This window comes from Copadichromis virginalis, linkage group LG23 (genome assembly GCF_057382275.1).
Source record: "Copadichromis virginalis isolate Kocher_CV1m ecotype Utaka linkage group LG23, C_Virginalis_male_GT1.1, whole genome shotgun sequence".
Lineage (NCBI taxonomy): Eukaryota > Metazoa > Chordata > Actinopteri > Cichliformes > Cichlidae > Copadichromis > Copadichromis virginalis.
In genome coordinates, this window is record NC_140639.1 from 36,039,378 (window position 1) to 36,065,461 (window position 26,084).

Here is a 26,084-nt window from a genome sequence, read left to right on the forward strand (position 1 = left end):
TGGTTCTGTTAAGATACCACTCCACACTAAGCCATGGACATAACGTACAGGAAGTAATGTCTTTTGCACTGTCCTTTGCTCTCACAGTTCTCTAGCAGCCTCAGATATTTTGCTTTTCATTTGAATTTCTTTTACTGAAGTTTTACTGAAGAATGAAATGCCGTGAAGGCTGCTCACTTTTACAGATGTGAAATCTCATCTTCTATTTGTTGATATTTTCAGCTTCCTGTCTTGATTAGATACACATATTCTTATGATAGTGTTTTAGGTAAAGCTACTTTTGACTCCTCCCTTACTCAAAAAGGGATCGCGACAGTAGGTAGCTATACATAAATGATTTGGCAGGTTATTTATGCTGGATCTGCAGACAATTAAGAATAAATAAATAAATATATACATTTTTAAACTTAATTTAAACGTATCTTAATGTGCATTTTTCTTACTTGTAATTTTATTTGTTTCGTTTTTATTTAAAGACCTTTAAATTCCTGAAATTATGAAAAATAAATAGTATATAGCGCTTCTTTATTACACGAGCAGAACCAAGGTTTCCACAGCACAACCTAGTGGTGAATGACAACATTGCAGGAGAGCAAAGCTAAGAGCATTTTGGCGGTCCTTTTAAAAATGCCCTGTGCTCTTCTGTCATTGGCTAGTTGCAATGTCTGTCAAGGCACTTCCGACAACTCTCGGCAGCTCGGATGTGATGCACTGCTCTTCTGACTTCGGAAGTTACAGCGTTGTTACAGTGTAGCTCGTATCAAATCACACTGACATTTTATAAGTATTAAACTTGTCAGAGATCTTTCCTTTTCACCAAATGGCTTATCCAGGATACGGCGGAGTGAGTAAACTGTACTAAACACTGTTAAACGAGCTACAGTAGCTAGCAGGAGGGTTAGCTGTTGCTGGAGGCTCTTGCATATTTTACGTTAAGTTGTGACTGTAGAGGTGCTGCATTTGTTCCTGTACTCCTGTAGTAATTATTAATGTGGTAACTTTTTACCTACTGTAACTCAGGAGCTATATTGGCGTCCTCTGTTGATTGTAAATGAACTTTTATACCCCGAAAAAATGTCTTCCGGGATGAAAAATCTCTCAGTGCTCGCCTTCAGTCTCTCAGCTGTGTATATGAAAAAGGTTTTGGCATAGAGTAACCTATGAAATTACAGCAAGTACGATTATCGGTGCTAAAGACTTTCTTTATGTCTGTACACTGTATTTAAACAAGCACTGCAGAGTATTTGAAAATGTAGCGTATTGACAGCACTTTGTGTAGGGCACACAGGGCAACAGGTTATAATTGTTTTGTGGTATGAAACAAATCAGCACTCTGATCAGTGTTTTACATACCAGTACTAATCTTCTCTCTATTTTCTGTCTCAGTATGGGGGCCAAATGCCAGGCATGCCACCGCAAGGAATGCCAGGAGGGCCCATGAGAGGTCCCATGCCTGGGAACATGGGGGGTCCGATGGGAGGTGGGCCACCTCAAGGAGGATATGGACAGTATGGAAGCTATCCAGGAACATTTGGTGCCCAACCCCCACCTGCAAATGACCCAATGTGGGGATACTTTACAGCCATAGCAGGCCAGGTGAGTTTGGATGCATGCAGAAACATGTCAGTCATAGTCTTTAAGAAAGTCACATTTTCCCAGCAGCTTTGATTTCATTTTCATATTTCAGATCAAAAACGAGACAGGCTCTGTCTGCAGATGTTCAATATGTCATAAGTGTCAGGAGCTCAGATGAAGCAGTAAAGGAGCTCTGACTTAACTTGAGTTCCCTCTGTCATCAATGCATAGATAATGCACAAAATCTTGGCTGCTGGCCTCCAGTTCGAAACGGTGTGAGCACAAAGTTTTACTTGATAGTGTGTGCACTCAGCTGAGAGGTTGTGGCTTGCTGAGACGAGAGCAGAAAGTTGTTTAGTTTTCAAGAAAAAACTGCATTAGAAACATTACAAAACAGCAGTGTACATGCACTTGCACAATGATGTTTGCAGTTATTGCACTCAAACTATTTTTGTTTAGTGGTTTTTATTCCGGGGTATTATTTCCTGTGGGATGAAACTGTTTTTAAACCTACTGGTTCTCATCTTCAGAGACTTGACACAGCTGCCTGAGGCCGACAGGTCGAACATTCTCTAATATCTGTTGATCTGTGGTCATTATATTTTTCATATTTGTCGCATACTGTAGTCTACCAAAATCTCATGGTTAAACGAGTTTTATTTAAAGTATCAAGGTTAACGGTGGATTATTTTAATTGAACTTTTTTTTTCATCTTCACTTACACTACCGTCTGTCACATCTTCTTCCTTTCTTTACTTTCTGCTACACAGACAAGATCCTCTGCAAGAATGAATCATGTAGGACTAATATTAGTCTCTTAACCTGCCTACATACCATTTTCAACCTTTTTGGTGCTAAGGCATATCAGAGGTCAAATGTAAAGTTTTGATAATTATTAAAGTTTAAATAAGTGTCCAAACAGGCAGAGAGAGAACATGAAAACTATACAGAAAGACCCCAGTTATGGTTTGAACTGTCTTGCTATGCAGTGACAGAGCAAACCTCTACATCACCATGCCACCCTGCATAAGTGGTTGAAGAAATAAGTCACAGATAGTTAATAATTCGGAGAGTCAACTCTTACATGTCACCTCATTCACTCCTTCAAGCAATTCTAGTCAAAATCTGTTAGTATCACCCTGTCTTTCTCTGGTATCCCAGTCAGTGTTTGTTATAAGCTAATGTAAGCTGCAAGGCTTAAAGAGTGAGTGCCAGTAGAGTTTGTACTGGTCTATAAACCTTCCATCCGTTATGGATGCAAAATAGAAGTAAATGCACAAAATAATCAAACTATTGGTAGCATTCATTTAAACTCGTTGGTTTCCTGGCACAGGCTCGGGTCTTATGTATAGTTTTTTCAATAGTGTTGAGTTTGGGTGTTTGGGAAGGCCATTCCAGAAGCTCAATGTTAGGCAGCTTTATCTCTTACAGAGCCAACTTTGTTGTGTGTTTGGGGTGATTGTCCTGTTTAAACACCTAATTGTGTCCAAGTTTCAACTGTTTAGCTGTTGATTTGAGGTGATGTTGAAGAATTTGGAGGTAGCTCTGACAGATCTAGAGGAGGTCTGTGTGGATGAGTGGGCCAAATCCCTGTTGCAGTGTGTGCAAACCTGGTCAAGAACTACAGGAAACGTTTGACCTCTGTAATTGCAAATAAAGGCTTCTGTACCAAATATTAACACTGATTTTCTCAGGTGTTCAAATACTTATGTGCACCAGTGCAATACAAATAAATTCTTTAAAAATCATACAATGTGATTTCCTGATTTTTTTTTTTTTTTTAAATGCTGTCTCTCACACTGGGGAATGCACCTACAATGTGAATTTCAGACCCCTCCATGATTTCTAAGAGGGAGAACTTGCAAAATTGCAGAGTGTTCAAATACTTATGTTCCTCACTGTATACAGCATAAAGAATGAGCATCATGGTACAACCATCATGCTTGACAGTTGATAGTGTTAGGTTTGAAGTCTCACCTTTACATTTCTTGTCATTGTGGCCTAATAGTGCAGTCTTTGTTTTGTGAAGGATCAGGATCACTTATATTGGAATCTGCATCTGTTTAGAAATGGAAAGGTCCAAGATAAAGCTGAGACCTTTCCAACTTTTGTAAATCAACAATTCTTCTTAGGTCTTCACTGAGTTTCATGCACTTTCCTATTCTTTTAGGTATTGGTTAATCCAATGAGGACTGCCAATTTTTTTTTTTTTTTAAACGGTGAAATAAATTATTTTTTTAAATAAATCTGGTGGGAAAGAGAAATTACCAGTTGTAATTAATAGGCCTTGGCTTTGTCACATTAGGAAACCATCCAATTCCTAATGCAGAACCATCCGCACCACTTTTTACAATTTTAAGTGAAAAAATATGTGACTTCCTGCTCTGTACAGGACGGCGAGATTGATGCAGAGGAACTCCAGAGATGTCTGACTCAAGCTGGTTTTACTGGCAGCTACAGTCGTAAGTTTACTGCTTTCTCTTTAACTAAAGAGGTCGATGCTTGAATTATGCTTTTACACAATTTCTGTTTTAATTTTGAAGGGCAGTTTATATCTCCAATATCGAGCTAAAAGTTCCAGCTAAGTGGGCCCTTTAAATATTTGTTACTGAGAGCAATTTTTACTGAGAAACTGAGGAATTTTCACTGTCACAGCTTGGATTTTATAAATGTACACTTTTTTTGTGAAGTCTTGTTTGTGGACTGTTCACTGCATATCATTAATACGCACCTATGTTTATGTGTATTTAAAAGGGACAGATTAATTAGCAATTAATATGCCAGGTCTTTCCTGGCAGGTTGATGACATATAAAATTAATCAACAAAAGCAAACATTCAGACACATGTGAGCAATAAGTATGAGCAAAAAGGACAAAAACACGTAGGCGACTTTCCGTGAGATTACTTCACATCATGAAACCTGCTGAATTAACCAACAGTAATAACTTTCTAAAGCCGTCCTCTGGCCCACCCCCTTAGGGCAGCTCTCACATGTTTATACATGTAGTTCCACACAGTGCTGAGCTCGAAGAGAGAAGTGAAAGGTTCAAACAATTATTGAAACACCCCAGAGTTAAGAGGAAGGATGAGGTTAACACACGTTGCAAGAATGTAATTGCGCATGTGAAAGTTTGGTCATAAAAAATAAATTTTTACAGAAAAGTCACATTTATGAAAACCTTCTGTTGGCTCTAATATTTGACTTAGAAGATGCTGAAGCTGTACAGTTCTACCATTTTTGGAGTATGGCGTGTTGCATTTGATCTTCATAGCCACTGGTCTATTGCTCACTGGATGGTTGACTGTCTATTATAAAGAAGGTAGTGAATGACAGATGAGTGATTTTGGACACAGCTACTGTATCTGTAGTGATTGGTTAACAGGTTTAAAATAGTGATTCAGTAAGTAAATTATCTGCAGCAGTTTTTGTTGTGAGCTAACAAGTAATCTATATCACCACCTAGGGCTGCTCAATTAATTGAATTTTAATCACGATTACGATCTGGGCTTTTAATGATCATTAAAAATGACTGAGCCGATTATTAGCCCCTCCCTTGTGCTTTACTCTGGCGCTGCTCCGTGTGGCAAATCGAGCGCACCTCTCTGCATTTCGAACAGGCGTCACAACAATTAAGAGGACCCGAGGGAAGCTCGGAAAGCTCGGAAAGCTAAGCAGAAGTTATTTGGAGAGGAGAGTGACTGCCGTTGGTTGAAAAGAGAAGTAAAAAAAACCCAAAAACTTCAGTGGTGTGGAAACATTATGGGTTCGCGGAGTCAGACGTGGATCAAGTAGACATAGTGTGTAAACGTTGCTACAGCGTCGTAGCTGCACCACAGAGCAACACTGCAAAGTTCACTAAACATAGATGTTTACATTTTTCATTTATTTCTTATATTGCAAACATTTGCACTGTTATCAGTATTTGCACACTATTTTATATTATTTTTTAAAGTCATTATTCAATACGTTGTTATTGTTAACCCTTTAAAGCCGGTCAGAGCAGCACGCTCTGTTTTGTGTAACTATTTTTAAATCCCTGTAGAACCTGAACCGCGTAAGCTAGCGCAATAATTTTTTTGCATATGAAACTTAAATCTTATGCCATCAGCTTGTCCTAAGTCACGGTTTCCTTCCACATATAGCTTTGCAAAAATTGCATAAAAAGCGCTTGCAGGAACAAAAACATAATATTCCAGAAACACGCTTTGCCAATCCGATCAGCTGTTCGTAACACTTCCCACAATGAAAAAGATGTCAACGCGAACTATCGCATGTCCGCCATTTCCTGTCCGAAACCGGAAGTGACGTCATTTTCACGGAAAATGTCGTTTTTTTACTTGTAGGCCTTAAAAGCCTATACTGGTGTTTTTATAAGTCATGTTTGACTTTTCTGAATAGTTTCTGGGATGCTTAGAACTCGAATTGCACTGCTGGAAATAGTTTATTTTGATGCACATGCTGTTTTCTTTGCAAATTTGCATCATAGGATTGTTTTTTTTGTTTTGTTTTTCCTGCAGTATATAAAAATTGCTGTATCTCCAAAATAAAACTATGAAGACACTTAAACTAAATTTCCTGTTGTTGTAAACTATTTTTTGCAACTTTTTTGTATTTAAAGTTTTGAGGGATAAACCTCTTACATTTCTCCAAGTAGAAATATATGTAAAAAAAACAAAACAAAAACGATTTTCAATTTTTTTGTAGTTTATTGCACTTTTTTGCAATTAATGTAATTACTATGGACTTAATGCATACATATTATTAAAATATGGGCTATAACAGTATAGCAACTTGAAATGCTCCCACAAATGGCACTACAACATGTAAAAAAATAATATAAGCTCTGGCGGACTTGGTTCTATAGTAGGTCTTAAAGGGTTAAATAAATATCGTCAAATAATCGAGATCTCAATTTCAGTGAAAATAATCGTGATTATCATTTTTGCCATAATCGAGCAGCCCTATCACCACCAGCTTTTTCACAAGAGCAAATACTAGTTGAGAGCTTTATTGAGAAACCTTGTAGGAGTCATACGATTTGGAGTCACATGGAACTTCCTTTAGGAGCTTCCTAAATCCAGACCTTATCTTGGGATGCTTTGAGTATGGTATTAGCTCTGAAAGTTGCTTTCAACCACCAGGCAGTACTTTTGTGTTATCTTTAAAATGAAAATAAAAATGTTGCCTCAAGTAATTTCTAACATGTGTATTATCTTTACAGCCTTCAGCCTGGACACATGCAGGATCATGATTGCAATGCTAGATGTATCCTTTTTTGTACAGTATCTTTGGTCTAAGTAGCTGCAATATGCTGCTCGTCATATCCTAATCAAACTTTTCAGGTGAAATTCCTCAGGTTTATAGCAGGCGTGACTCAACCTTTGCTTTGTTATAGCAATTACTGTCCTCATATCTGCGCTTAAATCTTAACCAACCTGTCACCAGAGAGACTTGACAGGCAAGATGGGTTTCAATGAGTTTAAGGAGCTGTTTTCAGCTCTCAACGGCTGGAAGCAGAACTTCATGATGTTTGACCGGGATCGAAGTGGAACTGTAGAACCTCACGAGATGACTCAGGCTATCAACGCCATGGGTGAGAGTCCTAACATTTCAGCATCAGATACTTAATGGCTAATATCATCTTTAATTTAGTGACACTTAATTAGACCTAATAATATGTGACTGGTTTTTACTGGAGTTACCACTTGGCCCTCACAGTGAGAAGGTTCTGGGCTCCAGCCTTCAGGCTTCTCTGCTTGGAGTCTGCATGTTCTCCCTGTGCCAGTGTAGGTTTATCTGGGTACTCCGACTTCCTTGGGCAGTGCAAAGACAGGCATGTAAGGTTAATTTGCGTTTCTAAATTGGCCATATTTATGAATGTAAAGTGGATAAAGCTTTTAAACTGTATAGAATAAAGTACATTCAGTATGACTTATAAAGCCACAGAATAATGCTATAAACAGACGATTCCATAACAGCAGGCCTTAATCTTGAGTCACAGTACTACGAAATGCTGGTGATAATGGTTTTCATCATTATTAAATCTTTCAATTATTGTAAAAAAAATCTATTTATCTATACCTATCTATCTGTCTATGAAGTGCTTTGCAGCTTTCTTGCAAAAGACAGCAGTGAAGCACTTGCTTCCACTATGATGAAAGAATAAAATATTGAACTTTATTTTGCTCATAGGAGTGTTCTTTTGATTTCAAATCTAGTAAATTATTTCACAGTGACACAACTTTTGACCAGCAGATTGACAGGAATGATGAGCCTGATATTGTCGCCCCCCCCCCCCCCCCCTTTTTTTTTTTTTAAGGCTACCGCATCAGTCCACAGGCCCTGAATGCTATTCTCAAGCGATACAACAAAGGGGGCAGGGTCTTCTTCGATGACTATGTGGCCTGCTGTGTGAAACTCCGAGCTCTCACAGGTATGAGAAGACAGACAAGGTCTGACATGTTCAGTGATCAGCCATTGCAAACGCAGACATGGCTTTCATTTCACCTGTATTCCCCTGCTGTTCGCTGTAGTGTGCTGCAATGTTCTACTTTGCTCCATCCTTACGTCTGAGTCACGAAGCAGCAAGAAATTAGTTTTATTGAAATCATGACCCTGATCTTACTCTGCCTGTTACAGACAACTTCAGGCAGAGAGATGTCATGCAGCAGGGATCTGTCACCTTCCAATATGATGATGTAAGTATTTTTTATGTCCGGTGTTCCAATTTAGCTCTGCCCGAATCTGCTCAGATCACCTGGTTGTTGTGTTTGTGGTGTTCCAAACACCTGTGTTACCCATGCAGGAAAAAAAAGATTTCTCCAGTCTTACTCTATTTTATTTTATTTATTTATTTTCCTGTCCTAATCCCCAGTCATGGCCATATCACAGTCCAAGTTAAGCCCTTTGCAGACATGAATAGGCAGGATTTGGCCAGCATTATAGACATTTTTCATCGGTTGTGAGTTTGGTGCACTATTCTTACATCAGCACAACGTAAACTTAACAGTAGAAAGTTACAAGGTTAAAGATCGATTTAAACTAGGGCTGCTCGATTATGGCAAAAATGATAATCACGATTATTTTCACTGAAATTGAGATCTCGATTATTTGACGATATTAATTTAACCCTTTAAGACCTACCATAGAACCAAGTCCGCCAGAGCTTATATTATTTTTTTTATTTTTTTATTTTATTTATTTATTTATTTATTTATTTTTACATGTTGTAGTGCCATTTTTGGGAGCATTTCAAGTTGCTATACATCAATACAACTGTTATAGCCCATATTTTAATAATATGTATGCATTAAGTCCATAGTAATTACATTAATTACAAAAAAAGTGCAATAAACTACAAAAAAATTGAAAATCGTTTTTGTCATTACATATATTTCTACTTGGGGAAATTTAAGAGTTTTATCCCTCAAAACTTTAAATACAAAAAAGTTGCAAAAAATAGTTTCCCACCACAGTAAATTTATTTTGAGTGTCTTCATAGTTTTATTTTGGAGATACAGCAATTTTTATATACTGCAGGAAAAACAAAAAACAATCCTATGATGCAAATTTGCAAAGAAAACAGCATGTGCATCAAAATAAACTATTTCCAGCTGTGCAATTCGAGTTCTAAGCATCCCAGAAACTTCAGAAAAGTCAAACATGACTTATAAAAACACCAGTATAGGCTTTTAAGGCCTACAAGTAAAAAAACGTCATTTTCCATGAAAATGACGTTTTTTCCCTTCCGGTTTCGGACAGGAAATGGCGGACATGCGATAGTTCGCGTTGACATCTTTTTCATTGTGGGAAGTGTTACGAACAGCTGATCGGATTGGCAAAGCGTGTTTCTGGAATATTATGTTTTTGTTCCTGCAAGCGCTTTTTATGCAATTTTTGCAAAGCTTTATGTGGAAGGAAACCATGACTTAGGACAAGCTGATGGCATAAGATGTAAGTACAACTCCTCCGGTTTCATATGCAAAACAAATTATTGCGCTAGCTTACACGTTTCAGGTTCTACAGGGATTTAAAGGGTTAACAATAACAACGTATTGAACAATGACTTTAAAAAATAATATAAAATAGTGTGCAAATACTGATAACAGTGCAAATGTTTGCAATATAAAAAAATAAATGAAAAATGTAAACATCTATGTTTAGTGAACTTTGCAGTGTTGATCTGTGGCGCAGCTACGACACTGTAGCAAAGTTTACACACTATGTCTACTTGATCCACGTCAAGTAGAACCCATAATGTTTCCACACCACTGAAGTTTTTTTTTTTTACCTCTCTTTTCAACCAACGGCAGTCACTCTCCTCCCCAAATAACTTCTGCTTAGCTTTCCGAGCTTCCCTTGGGTCTTCTTAATTGTTGTGACAGGTGTTGGAAATGCAGAGAGGTGCGCTTGATTTGCCACACGGAGCAGCGCGAGAGTAAAGCACGAGGGAGGGGCTAATAATCGGCTCAGTCATTTTTAATGATCGTTGAAAGCCCAGATCGTAATCGTGATTAAAATTCGATTAATTGAGCAGCCCTAACTTAAACCTGATCTCACTATATCTGACTTGCTTTTTCATATGCACTTCTTTCAAGCAATGTGTAGAAAACTTAAGAACTACAGTGATAGTCCCCTCCTCACCTATACCCTTTATCGCTCTGGAGCTTTTCCGTTGCACTGACAGGGCTCCGAGAAACTATCATAGAGGTTTTGTCCTTGCACACCTGTACACCCACGGTGTGAAATGTTCTCAGCATGACAAACAAAAGCACGCTGTGCAGAGGGCCCAGGACGTGTTTGCAAGCTGTGGGATCCTGCAGCAGTTGGGGGTTTGCTAGTATCTTGCTGTAGCTTTAAAAAGCATTTCCTGTTGAGTTGTTGTGGATGACCACATTTACCACTCTTCCCCCTCTTGTTGACAGTTTATCCTGTGCACAATGGCCATCTAAGTGCTGTCGTCTGTCCCAATCCACGAGGGCAAGCTGTTTGTGTGCCAATCAGAACCTAATTCTGGATTATTGTCTCACGGGAATGCAAGGGAAGGCCAGTATACTAAGACTGTGCAGCAACAGAAAATTCACCCACTGCTTGTAATGCTTACTATAATGCATTAATTGTGTATTTTACACAGGGATGTGCTGAAGATGTACACACATATTATAAATCAGCATTGAAGGGCAATATTTTAAAGCCTGTAATAGAAATGTTTGTCTTTCAAAATAAGGGCACAAATATTATAATCTTTTAAGTTTATTAAAAAAAATGTAATCTCATAAAATCTGCATGTAGTGGCTTTAAAGGGCTTCATCATAAACACCTTTTTGGATTTGGACTTCAAAAATAAATTTTTTATTTAGGATGATTTCCAAGAGATTTTATTCAATAACCAAACACCTGTTTTAACAGAAATTGTAAGATATGCTAACAACGTATCGCTGTTAAAAAGATGCTCTGATGTGCCATTAGACTTTCTGAATGTACGCTCCAAACACCTTTTGTTGGACTTACAGGAAGTGCATCACGAGTCACGATTGATTGTTGTTACAAAGAACATGTTCATTTGCTTTTTATATTAAATGTTTGACAGTAATGGATTTTGTCAGCTGCTGTTTTCTCATTTCCCCAATCTGATGTATACCTCTGTTTTATACAATTTACAAAACCAGATGCATATAAATTAAATTTACCAAGCAGTCAGTGATGACTGTGTGTTGGAAAAGTAGAGTGAGATCTGCAGTCTGTTCAAAAATGTTCATGTGTTTGAGATTTTCCAGCTGGGAATGTTTCAGCTTTTCCCCTTCGTCCATTGACAGCATTTTTGGAAAATCAGAATAACGACTTTTAATCAGCAAGCATTCTGTTTATTTATTTATACAACTGCGAATCCCCGCCCCCCAAGTCTATTTACACAATACACTTTATTTCTTTAAATATAGTTAACAGAAACATTCAAATTAGCTGTTAAGTGTTGCATTGTATAAAATACAGTGGCAAACATTTAAAAAAAATGCATAAAAACAATTGTGAACAGCACTAGATTTAAAAAGTGACATATCAAGTACAGCAAGTTTTCTAATCTCTGTGCAAAAGTCTGCAAATCCCAAGAAAGTTCATTAGATGCCTCTTCAGGTGTTGGACATGTCAAGTTTTGTTCTACACATGTGCTTGAGAAAGAAAGCTTATCCAAAAAAAGCAGGAAACATTTGTATCGTCCTGTAAAGATCTTTAATCTCACCCATGTTAATTGTGTATTATCTCACCACTTGGTTCTTCTGGAAGGATAAATCTGATTTCATCATTTCTCTCATATCTCACCAAGTTTTTGATCACGTCTACATGTATTATTGAGTGGTTTGGAGTCAAAGGATCAAATGCAAGCCAGGCTCTCTTCAGAGAACAGCGAAGTTCTGGGTTTGAACTTGCTTGTTTCAACATACCAAATGATCAGAGAGAAAGGTCCAAGTAAAAACTGGGGGGAAAAAAATCATCAAATCAATGTGCAAAAAATCAAGACAAACTCTGTGCAACACATCGCCTTCAGTGTTGCCCATCTCTGCTTGCTACATTGAGAGGCTACGCATGACATTAATCATCATCATCGTCCCAGCAGTAGTCCACAGCATTCCAACCGAGAGCAGGGCTTTTGGAAACAAACAAGGTACATAGAAAAATAATGGCAAATTAATACTTTGTTTTAGAAAAATAGATGTAACTGTTATTTCCAAGTCTCTGCGGATGAGTCGTGTGCTGTAATTACAGATCAATACGTGTCACGCAGACCTTTTTATAATTGTTTCAAGTGCAGTCTCCATGCAATACACGAGCTTGTGCTGGACTTTATGTAGTTGGAAAACTAAAAGGACTAATTCTCATAATGCAGTCTAATCTAAAATGGTTTGGTACATTTACATTTGTGGATAAGCAGATTTTTGGTGTGTCGGACTGATGTTTGTAAAGGCTAGAGCAGGCGAATAAAGCTAAGGCCGTTTGGAGGCTGAGCTCTGTCCTCAGCATAAAATACATGAAATAAACCTTGTTTAAGATGATTGTTTAATCATCATGCTTTGTTAACGTTCACATAGGCAATGTTATTTTAGGAGTATAATGGAAGACGTAAAGCATGCAACTGAATGAAACTAGCCTCCAGCAGTTCCTTCCAGCTTTCAAGAGAATTTGGGACGCTGGTTCCTGTCAAGCAGTCTCATTCTCAAACACTTGAAGGACTTTTATGTCAAGGAAATCAGTTTAGGAGTTTTAATTATTTCTAAAACATTTATTTTCTGTGACAAAATGACAAATGGAGCTCTTCGTTTGAAAGAATAATACCAAGTTAAGATGAATTTGAATAGGTGTAAACGCAAAGTTCACTTTATCTGATGTATCCAGATACAGATAATTCATAAGAAATCATGTATGTGTGCACAAAAACTGAAATGTGTACACATATTCTCACATATTCTTTTCTTCTTGTATGAACCGGGCATGTGTATTAGGAAAATTACCTTCTTAAACCATGAATGGATTTAGCCGATCCTATCACTGATCTTTTGTATACAAAAACTCTGGATCTTGTGTGAAACACTCACTTGTGGGAACTGTGTTCTGTTGGTCTCAGTTCTACAATCAGAAACAGATCAGCAGAAGCTAGAGCTCTGTATGTGTAAAGCAAAGGGCAGCAGGTGCAAGGGTTAAAAAAAAAAAAAGAAGAATACCAAGGCATCAATAAGGTCCTCCAATAAGCCCCATCCTTATGTATAACCACTACACACTATTATTGTTATTTATAGCTCCCACATCAAAAGCATTTACCAGATTTAGTGTTGCTCAGTCACGCTAGAGTGTAAATAGGGCAACAACCTTGGTTGCCCTGTGATTGCACTGAATCGTGAAGCACCTTCAAGCTTCAAATAGGGCAGCGACCCATCTCCAAACAGGAAATGTGGACTGATCCTCTCACACAAATTGGCAAAGGTTTGCATATAATTGCTAAGTTAGGAATAAAGTCAGACTACAAACATGTTGCAATGAGGCAACGTGTCAATATGAGCAACTCTCCTGTGATGAGTCTCTGCAACAGCCCACTCGACTCAACTGGTTGCTGCTAGTTGTATACTGATTATATTCCTGTATCAGAGCCTGTCATTTTGCAGTTATTCTGCTATATTGCAAAAACAATTTATGGAGGAATTTCTGTTTTAAAAACATAATGTTCTGGCTGGACTCTGAATCTACATAGCTAATGTGAATTTCTATTTACTTTCTGTGCAACAGATTAGCAGTTTTGACTAATTCCTCACAGATAACTGCAGTAGTGTTCCCAGACCTGGTCCTATCTTCGAAACAACTATTTCAGAGGCAATAAGATCCCAAGGTTGCAGTAATTTTGGTCACACCACAATCTCCACCCACTGTTTTCTACAGTGTGATAATAATTAAATAATAAGAAATTTAAGCTCCGGGACACTTTCTTTTGTTTTATTTCCATCACATTATTACTGATCTCCATGTCAGCAAGTCAAGCTTGACTTACTCTGAGAAAACCATGTGTACGCATGTTCTGAAGTGTGTTTGACTCATCCTTTGTCCAGCTTTTTCATGCATATTCATGGTTTATATATTTGGCTACTGGTAAAAGTTGGATTTGTGTGTGTGTGTGTGTGTGTGTGTGTGTGTGTGTGCGTGTGTGTTTTTTATAAATGGACTAGCTTAATAAGCTACAGGAATTATTGTTGGTGAATTATCCTGAAAAGACTGGAAAAAACAATACATTTTGTAAACTTTCTGTCACAAACAGCCATCAAAGATTCATGCTGACTTTTGTCAGTGTCTCGTTGATCACTACCAAAATAGAATAGGACAAGCAGACAGTGAGCTGTGCTTCACACTGTAAACCATCACAGAAAAAAAACTTGTGCAAACAGCCTTGACATAAATGTCCTTCATGTTTTTGACTTCCTCAGGGTGTTAATCATCTTCATGTTGTGGTCTTAATTTTTGTTTGTTTCTAATAATTAAAGTGAGCTAAAATGTGTGAAGCTTTACATCAGGTTTGCTCTATACAAGTAAATTCATCCACAGCACAAACGCTATGTTCTTCAGCTCATAGATAATTATTTCCAGAATGTATTTAACTCTAGAAACATACCAGAAAATCCACTGTGGCTCCTCATCGTTATATCATTATTGCTTTCAAAGACTGACAAAGTTGTCATTGTGCTATGGGACATCAGAGCAGCCTCTACACACTCTAATATTACATCCTGTAATAGGGGCTGAATAACTGGTTTTTCATATGTCATGGCAATGTGGTGTACATTAGGCACGCTAAACATACAGACAGCTCTCCTTGCCAATATGCGACTGCACCAATTTATTTGGAGCTTGAAAGCTGTGGAGTGAAATATAAACTTAGCACAAAAAGTAAGGAAGTTTGTGTTCGGCTAATTGTATCAGTGATTGTTTATTTCCCCTTAAATGGTGCCACATTTGTAAGGAAAATGCATTTGTGGGTTGAGCAGCAAAGTTAAGTATGTGGTTGCTTGCCAAACAGCTTATTCTGTGACCAACACAACCACTTTGGCTGACTTGGGTCAAATGGTGGTTGTAAAATGGGACACCAGCACACAGCACTGTGCTACCAAGCTGGTGACTAGGATGAGGAGGTGGTGGAAGGCGAGGCCCCTGTTTTATAATGAACAAATTGTCAATATTTCTTGTTTCTTCGCACTTCAGTCATTTAATTCAATAAACAACACCAAACAAGACAACAGATAAACTGGTTTGGCGTGTTTTTCATAGTTTCAACCCACTTGCTCAACACTGCTGCTCAACCCACAAATGCATTTTCCTTACAAATGTGGCACTATTTAAAGGGAAATAAACAAGCGTTCCAACAGTATAACATTTATTAGCAAGAAGGATTATTACAACAAAGAAATAATTGACCAAACACAAATTTCCATACTTTTTGTGCTAAGTTTAGAAATGCCTTGGAAAGAGTTTCAAGTAGCTTTGTTCCCTGTGAGGAGGGAAGAGTGGTGGAAAATGAGAGTGGAAAGCTACAGTCTGTGTGCAGTCTGTGAGCGTGCTGAGGCCACCCCTGAATGAATGGTGGTTTGCACTGTGTGTGAGGAACATGCAACAGAAGACAACATGAGAAAAAAAAAATCATGCATATCTTTTCGGAAGAGCACATTAGGTGCCTTGAGTTGCTGGCAGTGTTCTATTTCAACTATGTACATGGTAGATGATGACTTTACACGTGGAAGTAATATAGTGTATAAATACCTCTGTATAAATGGATTTTATACATCTAAATTGGAGCACAGGGCAGGGACGGAGGAGGGAGCTAGGGGGTTTTCTCAAAAGGAATGGAAGAAAGTCTACAGTTTCTTTTAACCTTTGCATATTTAGTCTCTTTCTTAAACCCTGAGTCAAGCTTTAGAAATAACCTTCAGTCATTGTCGAAGGGTTTGGAGTGGGGGGTAGGGGCTACATCCCTGGAAGCCCCGGGTCGGAGACTGGCCTGTGGAGTCCCAACATTCCTGAGCTGCTGGGGACATCTGGTAGAGAGGCTTGCCGGCTTGATGGGAAATTCAGTGGATGTTGGTGGTGCTGCTGCTCTGCTGAGTCTAGGATGTCTCTCTGCTCAGTGTTGGTGTTATTCTCAAGCAGTCCAGCTAAGTCCCCATTGGGATGAGTCTCTGCATGGAGAAGGACTGGGGAGGTTTCTTTGGATGTGTTCAGGGCTCTCTCTGAGCCGGGGCTCTGGGGATGGAACAGTACAGTGGAAATCCACAGAAATTAAAGAAAGACTACACACAGCAAACGACTTTCTATCACATGATATAAACCCCTGACAGCCGGTCAACGTAGGAGTGGTTTTTGGTAGTTCTTTCCAAGGCTTTATCTCACTTACTTTCTTATTAGTTTTAATAAATAATAAATAATAAAAATTTAATTTAATTTAAATTTTACTGTGAATTTTGTCCTTCCATATAGGTGCTCTCCTGCATTATTTCAACACTGCTTTCATAAATATCCACCTATAATACAAAACCTATAATAACAGGAGATGAAAAATTTTATTTGCTGTCCAGTAGCCTCTTTATTTATATGCCACTACTGCATGCCATTAACTTTTTCTACTCTCTGTGATTCGTTCTGTTTGTTGTCTTTCTGCTCCTGTTTTCTCTCTCTTGTTTTTTACGTCACCTGATGGCTGCCCTCTCCTGAACCTGGTCCTCCTGGGAGGTTTATCCTGCTTTTTTTATAAAAAAAAAAAAAAGGAATTCTTCCTCCCCACCATCACCAGTGCTTTGCTCATAGGACACACAAGGGCAAAATATGGCTTGAGGTTCAGAACTGGCACATGGAGCTTCCTAATCAGGCTCCTGATGTCCTAAAACTAAAAACTAAAAAACAAACAAAACAAAAACAAAAAACAGTTAGTAGATCTCATGGCGAATGACTGAAATGAGTCCATCCTGCTCGATTTAAACAAGAAAGTGCAATAGTGCAAAAAAGTCAATGTGGCCTTTTGAAAACAAACGCTTCTGATGCTCGTCACAGGAGATTGCTGGTTCATAAGGATAGTATTATTAATAAATCTTATAACATTTCAGGCTATTTACCTTCAAATGTAAAAGGACCGTGAACTGTGAACTGCTGCCACAAATAAATCAAACTGGATTTAATGGAATAAAAGATCAATATTTAATATTATTTTGAAGGGCAAGCTGCTCCAACTTTACAACAGCAGCACGCTGAGTGATGACGGGCAAAATCCACTGGTGTTCTCTGATTTGTGTAACGCAGAGCTCCATCACAGCTAACCAGTTTGCTCTACTATGCTCCAAAATAACTCCTAACTGATGTTTTCCTTGCTGACCTGTGATGGAGGGACCGTAACATGAACAGCAGGTTATGTACTGTGTAATCTTTGCTTTAAGTAAACATTAAGTAAATGTAGAGGAAATGACCCCTTTAAGCTCTTTTTGGTAAGGTAGTTGCTATTTGGTTTGACTTTTGGTAACTGTTATTTAATTATATAATAATTACAAAAAAAACCCCAAACAACACAAAAACTATGATTGGAATTCATCAACAAGAATCTTAAGATTATACAGATTTGAAATTTACCACAAAAACGGAGCCAAAGCTATTGTAAAACAGTGTGACAACCAGCTGAAAACCGTGGCAGTGTTAGGGAAAATCAGCGTTTCCACTCATTAAGCTTCTGCTGTACCTGCGGCTGGGATGGAGCAGGGCTCACATCGATGGCAGACACCAGCTGGATCCTGACGGCTGGCCTCTGGTACTCTGGGCTGGAGGTGACGGTGCTATAAGCTGGAGGACCGGCTGCTGTTTGCCTCTGAAGGAGCTGCAGGATAGCCTGGATGTCTGCAGTCATCTGGGACTCAAGTCTGATGGCCACAAAACATGAAATAAACTGAAAAGCAGCATGACAGTGGTTCCATTTTGGATGCTGTAGATCTTTGTGTTTCATTAGAGAAAACACATCTGAAGGAAATATATTAGCAGAACAAAAGTTCACTTCAACAAAGTAACAATGAGCCTTGATAGTTGATTGTTTACATCAGGGGAGGGGAACTCCAGGCCTCAAGGGCCTGTGTCCTGCAGGGTTTTAGATGTGTCCTTGATCCAGCCCAGCTGATTTAAATGGAGAAAATTACCTCCTCAACATGTCTTGAAGTTCTCCAGAGGCCTGATAATGAACTAATCGCTTGATTCAGTTGTGTTGATCCAGGGTGATATCTAAAACCTGTGGGGACACCAGCTCTTGAGGCCTGGAGTTCCCCCATTTTTGATGCTCGACATCAGGGGTGTCAAACAAAATTAATAGGTAATTAGCAAGACTCTATAGAAAGTGGTAACCCCTAACTCTACCTAAGTAAATTTAAATAAATGTAAGTAAATGTAAATGTTTGGAAAAATGTACTTCTAAAAGCGTCTGGACTTCTTTAAGTTGCTTGAAGACGTTTCACCTCTCATCCGAGAAGCTTCTTCAGTTCTAAGGTCAAATGGTGGAGAGTCCCAGATATAAACCTAGTGGGAGTAACCCCCCACTGGGTTTAAATCTTCTTTCCAAGCTCCTTAGACTGCGATGACCTGGATGACTGAGAACCTTCACAGACGTACTTCTAAAAGTACTTTTATTGCGCCATGTTCATTCACTCATAAGCTGCTGTAACATGAATCAAATGGTTCTATAGAACTCTCAATCAAGACTGATTTCCATACTGATGACAAACAGGTGATGAGTTCCTGCTTGATAGTTCTGAGTACACCAGTCAAAAACTTTAATTAAATGAGATCCGAACAAATGAACAGCTGTTATTTCTAAGAGAAGTCTTCTGGTAATGGCTACTCGCTGTTGCTGTGACAGCAAGGAAGACCATTAAAGGTAATCATTACTACACAACATACGGTTACATTGTCACCTTGTTCTCTGAGCGAGAGACTATCTCTCCACTCTGTTACATATTTCATATGTGGGGGTTATACCCCATACATATGGAATATGTAACAGAGTGGAGAGATAGTCTTGATATGATAGAGAACTAAAGTACTCTTACTAAATCCCCAACGTCTGCAGTAATAGTATCAGTGTATCAGTAGTGCAGTTTACTACCAGGATTTTAAAAAATGTATTTGTGTAAATTTCAACTGTTTTGCAGAGTGTAAGTTATGCAGTGTGTGGACTGTTATACAATGAATATGCAGACAGAAAAAGCATACCACAGTATAGTGCAGTACCATGGATGGAACACTAGAGGGAGCTTTAAAGCTTCCTTCATATAGTAAGGACAATCAAGAGTTTCCCGGTAGTATGATCCTGCTCAAATGCAGAGCCTTCAGGAAGATGAGGAATTCTCAAAGGTGTGACCGAACACATATAGTGTGTGCATGTATTGATGCATTAAAGATTTCACCAGCAATAAATAAGGAAAGATAATTCAAATATTCTGAGTTGTGTGCTAAAGATATTCGCTAGTAAAAAGTCTAGTAATTCCCTCCAAAATGAAGTGGAAATGTGAAGTAGTAGATAATGAAGAAGTGCTCCCAGTGCTCAGTTCCCTCACTGTTGTGCCGATTTTGAACCTGATTCTGTGATATCTGCACTTGAAAGTATGAAATCCTCTATAAAAATGAACTGTTTTTCATTTCTCCTGGAGATTGCTGCATCACCTTATGCACCAAGTTACATCATGAGCCACAGGGTGTTAGGTGATGAATCACCTCTTTTCCCCCTGCTTACAGACTCCTTTTCTGTCCTTCAGTACAAAATAAAGAGAGTCAGTAAACACAGCGAGCAAAACAGAAGCTTTCCAGTGCAGACTCAAGCACATTGGTACTTTGTCAGGTGAGTGGGGTTTTTTTCACCCAGAGGACAGAGTGGAAGTAAACACTTTGTCTCGGTTCTGCTGTGAGGGTAAATGAGGGTTGGTGGTGCGGTGGCCAAGCCTGCCCATCAACTGAATCAGCATAAATGGCTGAAAGGTATTCAGCAGTGATGAGACCAGAATTTCTACCGAGAGGCAGTGAGCAGAATATTGAAGAAACTCAAGTAGTTCCACCCTTCAATTCATTACTTCATGTGAGATTTGTGAGACAGTTGCTAACAAATGCCATCTCCTTCAATTGGCAACTTTACTGTGACTTCCACAAACCAAACCTCGTAGGATGACGTCGAAACCCTTGCAATTTGTCTGTATCTTTTGGCTCTGCGCTATAAATAGACAGTCGTTAACTGTCTTCCTCCCCCTCATCTGTATCAGTGCACCAGCCCAGAATCACACCAGCTGCTCACATGGTCCACTCTCTGCATTAACACAGCTGCAGTGGGTGTCTGGCCTAAAATGTGTATGCAAGTTTTAGCCAATTATAGGCAGAATTATGGGATTCACATGGCTAGCTCTCAAAGAAGCTGCTGAAAAATACAAAGCCTATTATAGAAAATTGAGTCAAACATGATCCCAGAGGTGTCTTTAGTAATCCAAAGGTTAAGTGCCTGAAAAATCCTGAAATAGCATTCCACTGATTTAGCTCCTGTAACATTGACTAGTGATGGTAAATCTGATTGGCCAGTAGTACTGACCAATAGATTAGTTTAAGTTTTAACCAAAACTGTTCAAAATGTGAAAAAAGCCTGAAAGTTTACATATTGGTGCTTTTTTCTTTGTTCCTTTATTTAAAAACAGGACATCCGTGATTTGGCAGTTGCTCCCCAGAAAAAGGATGTGTTATAGTTTTTATGGGATTAACTGAGAAAGCTAGCTTTCTGGTATAAAAATGAGCTATGAGTGGTTTCAACAATGCAAAAAAAGTAGAAGAGATCAAAATGCGTGGTCTACATAGGAAGAGAAATGGAGAAGGGGGTCAACTTGAAGGAAAAGTATGTGAATAATGTGACCGTGAAGAGGGTTGCAGACAGAATCATGAGTTTGAACCCAGAAATTTAAGGGGTGATGCTGAATGTTGTCAGTGTCACAGATTGAATATGTCAGTTAGAAGAAGGAATTCTAGAGTAAGTTGGATGAAGCAGTAGAGACTGTTCCCATGGGCGAAAGAGTGGTGATTGGAGTGGATGTCAATAGACATGTAGATGAAAGGAACAGAGGTGATGAGGGCATGCTGTATAGCTATAGTGAGAAATCGAGAAAGACAGATGGTAGTGGATTTTGTGAAATGGACAGAAATGGCTGTAAACACAAAGGGAGAAACATAGGGTGATCTAAGAATGAAGGAAGTTAAACACAGGTGGATTACATCTTATGCAGAAGGGGAATCCGAAAGAGAAGACTGCAAAGTTATGTCAGGGGAGAATGTCGCTAGTTAGCATCAGACGGTAGTCTATAGGAAATTACTGTATATTAAGAAGAGGAAGCAAGTACAAATAAAGCTGAGGATGAAAGAATCGTATGCACAGTTCAGGGAGAGAGACCTGCTCTGGTTTGTAGGGAAGTGTTACCGATGAGTGGGAAAGTACAGCTAAAGTACACCAAACAGCTGCCAAGAAGCTGTTTGGTGTACTTGGTGGGGAAATGGAGAAGTGCAGGAATGTATTCAAAGAAATAGGTTAGCTAAGAATAAGTTGAGTAGTCAGAGAGTTGAAGAATGGAGACAGAAGGCTTGCAGTGACTTCTATGTGATCCTAGGCACTAATGAAGGCGAAAAGGACTTTTACTGACTGGCTAGGCAGAGCGCTTGAGTTGGAAAGGATGTGCAGCATGTTTGGGTGATTAATGATAAATGAAATGAAAAATGAAAAAAAAAATACTTATGCTATATATACTTATATATGTAGATAGTAACGTGTTTAGGACTGACATCATGTTCCATTCTGCTCAGCAGACTTTTGCAGGGACGTTCAGCTTCAGCTCCAGCATTGACTGATAAACTGGTCTTTTCCTGCTGCTGTTGCTATATCGCATTTAGAAATTCACTATTGAGTTTAGCCGCTAAAGTTGCCTGAAGTCTCTGTATCAACGTAATCCTGAGTGTTGACGATACAAAGAGCATTTGCAGTCTTTTGGTTTGACATGACCAACAAGCTGTTTCAAAACCCTTCCCCTTTGCCCTTGCGCACCTGTTGAGGTGCTGCTGCAGCAAGTCTAGACGTTGCTCCACCTCTCCATAGGTGAGCTCTGTGTCACTGTCATCCTCCCTGGCTGGTGTTTCCTGGCAGTGAGCCGACTCCTCCGCAGCCTCACCGGGATGCTGACGCACCCACTCGTCAGGGTGGAGCTCTGGAGGGAAAGACATGCAAGCAGAGATGAATACGCATACACACGCGTGCACAAGAAACGATCTGTGTTATTAGAATGGTTTCTCAGGGAAAGCACTGTATGTGCTGTGCCCTCTCATCATTTAGCTTTACTGAGCTCCGAGCAGCTTACCACCTTCTGATTCCTGACATTTACACTGGAGAGGAAAACACCCATCTGACCCCAGCTTGCATCACAACCTCAGTGGGATTTTCCTGCCTCTCTTTTGGGTTTCTGCTAGAGATTAAATTGACATTTCCTGTGCATTTCTCTCGCCAGTTTGTAAGAATCAATATCACTCTGCTCTCCAGAACAAATCCTCTTACAGCTGTAACATCTGAATTGTGGGATATTATCAAACCAACACACTGACACAGATTTCCCACGTCAGTGTGGAATCCTGCTGAGTTTGACTTGCAGTTAAAATTCAGGAGCGCCCTGTGCGTGTGTTTATACTAAACCAATTTATGGAGGATTTAAGGTGACTGCAGCTGACTACTGAGAGTGCAGATCAAATGAAGTCAGATGCAGCTGTTTATGTGGAAGCTGCATCTGCATCGGAATGCATAGGAGGATTCTGTATCGGTTTGCTGCGCGTTTACAGCCGGTACAGTCCTATTAACAACATTCACATTAACAACATGTTTCCAACAGATCCTTCAGTTTGGCCCGAACCTACAGTCACAAGGGGTGTCCCGAGCCAAGTGCTGGATAAAATCCTCTAACATTTTATTACTGAGTTGGTTTTAGGTTTCAACATGACACATAATCCTTTTTGGGATTTTTAATAGATGTGACAATCCTCCCCTCAGGCTTTTTTAACTGGGGTTTTTTGAATTCTTGAAAATGAACTTCTAAGTTAATTACTTATTCTGGTGTCAACCTTTACAGGGAAAAAACCCCCAGATTTACAGGAAACTGTGTATTTGAACAATGTCAGTAATTTCCCAGATGTTTCTTTAGTGTTTTATCCACTTGGTTTTTGTTAGAAAAAAACATTTATTTGAATGACAGGAAAGAAATAAAGACTAATCTCTTGTTACTTGATGGAGAGATAAAAAAAACCTCTTCATTTGTAGGAACAAATACATCTGACATCTCTGTCACCTTTGTATTCCTGGTTCTGTGCGTTGTCTCCAGCCTGTGTACTGGAAGCACTGTTCAACCCAAGGCCCAGGGCGTGGTCCCTTACCACCGGGTAGCCCAGCACACCAGAACACAAGGGCCTCTGCTCCTCTTCCTCCTCCCTGCCTTCCTCTTCCTCCTCATCCTCATCATCCTCTCCCTCCTCAGCAGACTCTCTCCTCTTCTCAGCTGCCGAGGAAGCATAGATCTGCCTCGTCTGCTTTGTGTTGCAGTAGGTGACTGCAGTCTCCTTGTTGTCCTGGTTGTGGGAGCCTACGGGCACAAAGTGCAGTCAGGAAACCTGCTGGGGGAACACTGACTTCCTCTGGGGATGTGGGGGTTGCCTTTGTTATCTGACAACAGTAGCACGTGTCTTGCTTTGGGATTAAAGTGAGGACAAACAATGTTAAAGCACAATCTAGCCTGTTAATGTTGTGCATTATATCATAATATGTTCCAAATGTGTGTTTACAAGGCAAGCTTGTTCAGCAGTAATGAATAGTGAACATGAGCTTTTCATTCCAAACTGAAGTGAGGTCTAAATCTTCACACCTGATGGATGTAGGCAAGATATGCCAGCTGCTAGACTGTGAAATGGACCATTAGCTACTTTCTCTGTCCCTACTTGTGTTATACTGTGAGATGGTGACACCAGTGACAGAGGACTCGTAACCATGGTGACCAATTAGATTAAATTAAAGATATTCCACTTCACGTACGAAGTACTGAATGATGATGAAGCATTATATTTTTAAAATCTCTTAGTATCAACTGTTGACAGAAGAGCTCTTCACTCTCATACTGCAGACTTGTTTGTGTATTTTATTTTACAGTCGACTAGGAGGCAGCGCCTTCAGCTACTGGATCTCTTTTCTGTGAAACTAGCTCCCAGTTTGGATTTAAGAGACAGACATGCTCCCTACTTTTCATATTAAGCTTTAAACTCTTCTTTTTCCTACAGGTTATGAGTAAGTCTATGGGCTCAAAATGAGGTCATAAATATTTTGTACTTGTAAATCAGGATTTGTATGTGTAAAAAAAATTTGTGTGTGTGTAAAAAAGATTTGTATGTGTAAAAAAGATTTGTGTGTGGACTTAGCCAAAAAAAACCCCTGCAAGTTACAAGTACGAATTTTGACCCTATTTTTCTTCCTTTCATCTGATTGGTCAATGTCATGTCAATCACAAATGTAACAATCCAATCAGAGAACAGATGGGTTTGGCTGTCTGAGGGGTGCTTTTTTTGAACTGCAGGGGCCTGTTCTTCGTACCTCGCTAAGTAAGTTAGCTGGATTAGATTGTTGACGATTTCGCGTGATCTTGGATCGTTCGGTTCCCCGAAGCTCATCCGGGACTTGCTGTCATAGCAACAGAGCCGTAAGCGTAAACCTGCTCGGGAGCAGGTTTACTTTATGTAAACAGGATTAGATCGCGGCCACGCAGGTATGTCCGCTTCATTTATACGAAAGCAACAGCGATAAATAAATAACATCAATGTAACTGAAGATAATGCAGCACTTGATCCTTTTATTGATGTCACACAGATACATACAGGTCATTTCCTAAAAAAGGGAAATGTACTATTAACATTCTATTACATGTATGTGATTATTACAGATGTAATTCATATTTCAGAGTAGTAATTGTAAATTACTTCGTGTAATCAAGATGAGAGACCACGGCTATAAAATCCAAGGTGGATTTGGGAAGCCTGTCGCAGCCATGTCCTGTCCGTTTACGCGAGCAACCCATTGCGGAAGGTGCAAGATTGATAAGGAGAGTCCTCAGAATTCAGCATATATTGCGGGACAGACAGGATCCTTTAGCTCAGCGTGACAGTGTGCTCATTGAGAGATATCGATTTTCCCGTGAGGATATTATTTACTTAACCAACTTGTTGACGAGGGGGTGCAGGACCACCACCTGTCTTTTTTTGCTCTGCCCTTTTCTTGGTTGCTGTTATAAACAAACAAACAGATTATTTCAGGGTCTCTTTCCAAGAGACGAAAAGCAATATAAGTGATAAATATTACCATTCTATAGAATATTCTTATATTTCACTTTTACTTGTTCCCATGTTCTAGTGGGTCCTGTTGTGGCTCTAATGTGAAAGAGGATATAATATAACAATATAATATAATGTAATATAATATTGGATAATATAGTGTGATATGATAAATCTACCCTACCGCCTACTGCTGTTGGCCAGAGGGGCCGATGGCGCGATATGGCAGCCTCGCTTCTGTCAGTCTGCCCCAGGGCAGCTGTGGCTACAACCGTAGCTGCCTCCACCAGTGTGTGAATGTGAGAGTGAATGAATAGTGGCATTGTAAAGCGCTTTGGGTGCCTTGAAAAGCGCTATATAAATCCAATATATTATTATTATTATTATTAAATTACTTACGAGTTTAATTTGTCAGCAACTTTCTGCCAGCCCTCTCTCCTTGCTTTTGCAGCCTTTGCAGTGTTCCCTTGCGTTCTGATTAAACTCTGAAACTCCTGAAATCCCTCACTCAGGAGTTCTTGCTCTGCTGCCGAAAAATACCGAGCCGAGCGCGCTCCTTCGACATTTTCGCCGACCAATCAGAGG

General features: G+C 39.3%; 2 protein-coding genes across 5 annotated transcripts in view; one reads left to right on the forward strand and one right to left on the reverse strand.

Moving 5' to 3' along the window:
- The first annotated feature begins 660 nt into the window (after positions 1 to 660).
- On the forward strand, positions 661 to 11,169 carry LOC146681499 (grancalcin-like). The gene is made up of 8 exons (XM_085449151.1): positions 661 to 844; positions 1,387 to 1,596; positions 3,968 to 4,037; positions 6,799 to 6,842; positions 7,023 to 7,170; positions 7,897 to 8,010; positions 8,217 to 8,275; positions 10,502 to 11,169. The coding sequence occupies exons 1-8, from the start codon at positions 821 to 823 to the stop codon at positions 10,526 to 10,528; spliced, it is 696 nt and encodes a 231-aa protein (XP_085305277.1). The 5' UTR covers positions 661 to 820; the 3' UTR covers positions 10,529 to 11,169.
- LOC146681500 (voltage-gated inwardly rectifying potassium channel KCNH7-like) overlaps positions 10,913 to 26,084 on the reverse strand; it is a 79,276-nt gene continuing 64,104 nt past the window's right edge. For all 4 annotated transcript variants that reach the window (XM_085449149.1, XM_085449148.1, XM_085449147.1 and 1 more), the window contains 4 exons: positions 23,477 to 23,767; positions 22,192 to 22,351; positions 17,827 to 18,004; positions 10,913 to 16,346 (listed from right to left, as the gene is read on the reverse strand). In XM_085449149.1, coding sequence (XP_085305275.1) covers positions 16,071 to 16,346; positions 17,827 to 18,004; positions 22,192 to 22,351; positions 23,477 to 23,767 — 905 coding nt within the window. In that variant the 3' untranslated portion in view covers positions 10,913 to 16,070. The remainder of the gene's footprint in view (positions 16,347 to 17,826; positions 18,005 to 22,191; positions 22,352 to 23,476; positions 23,768 to 26,084) is intronic.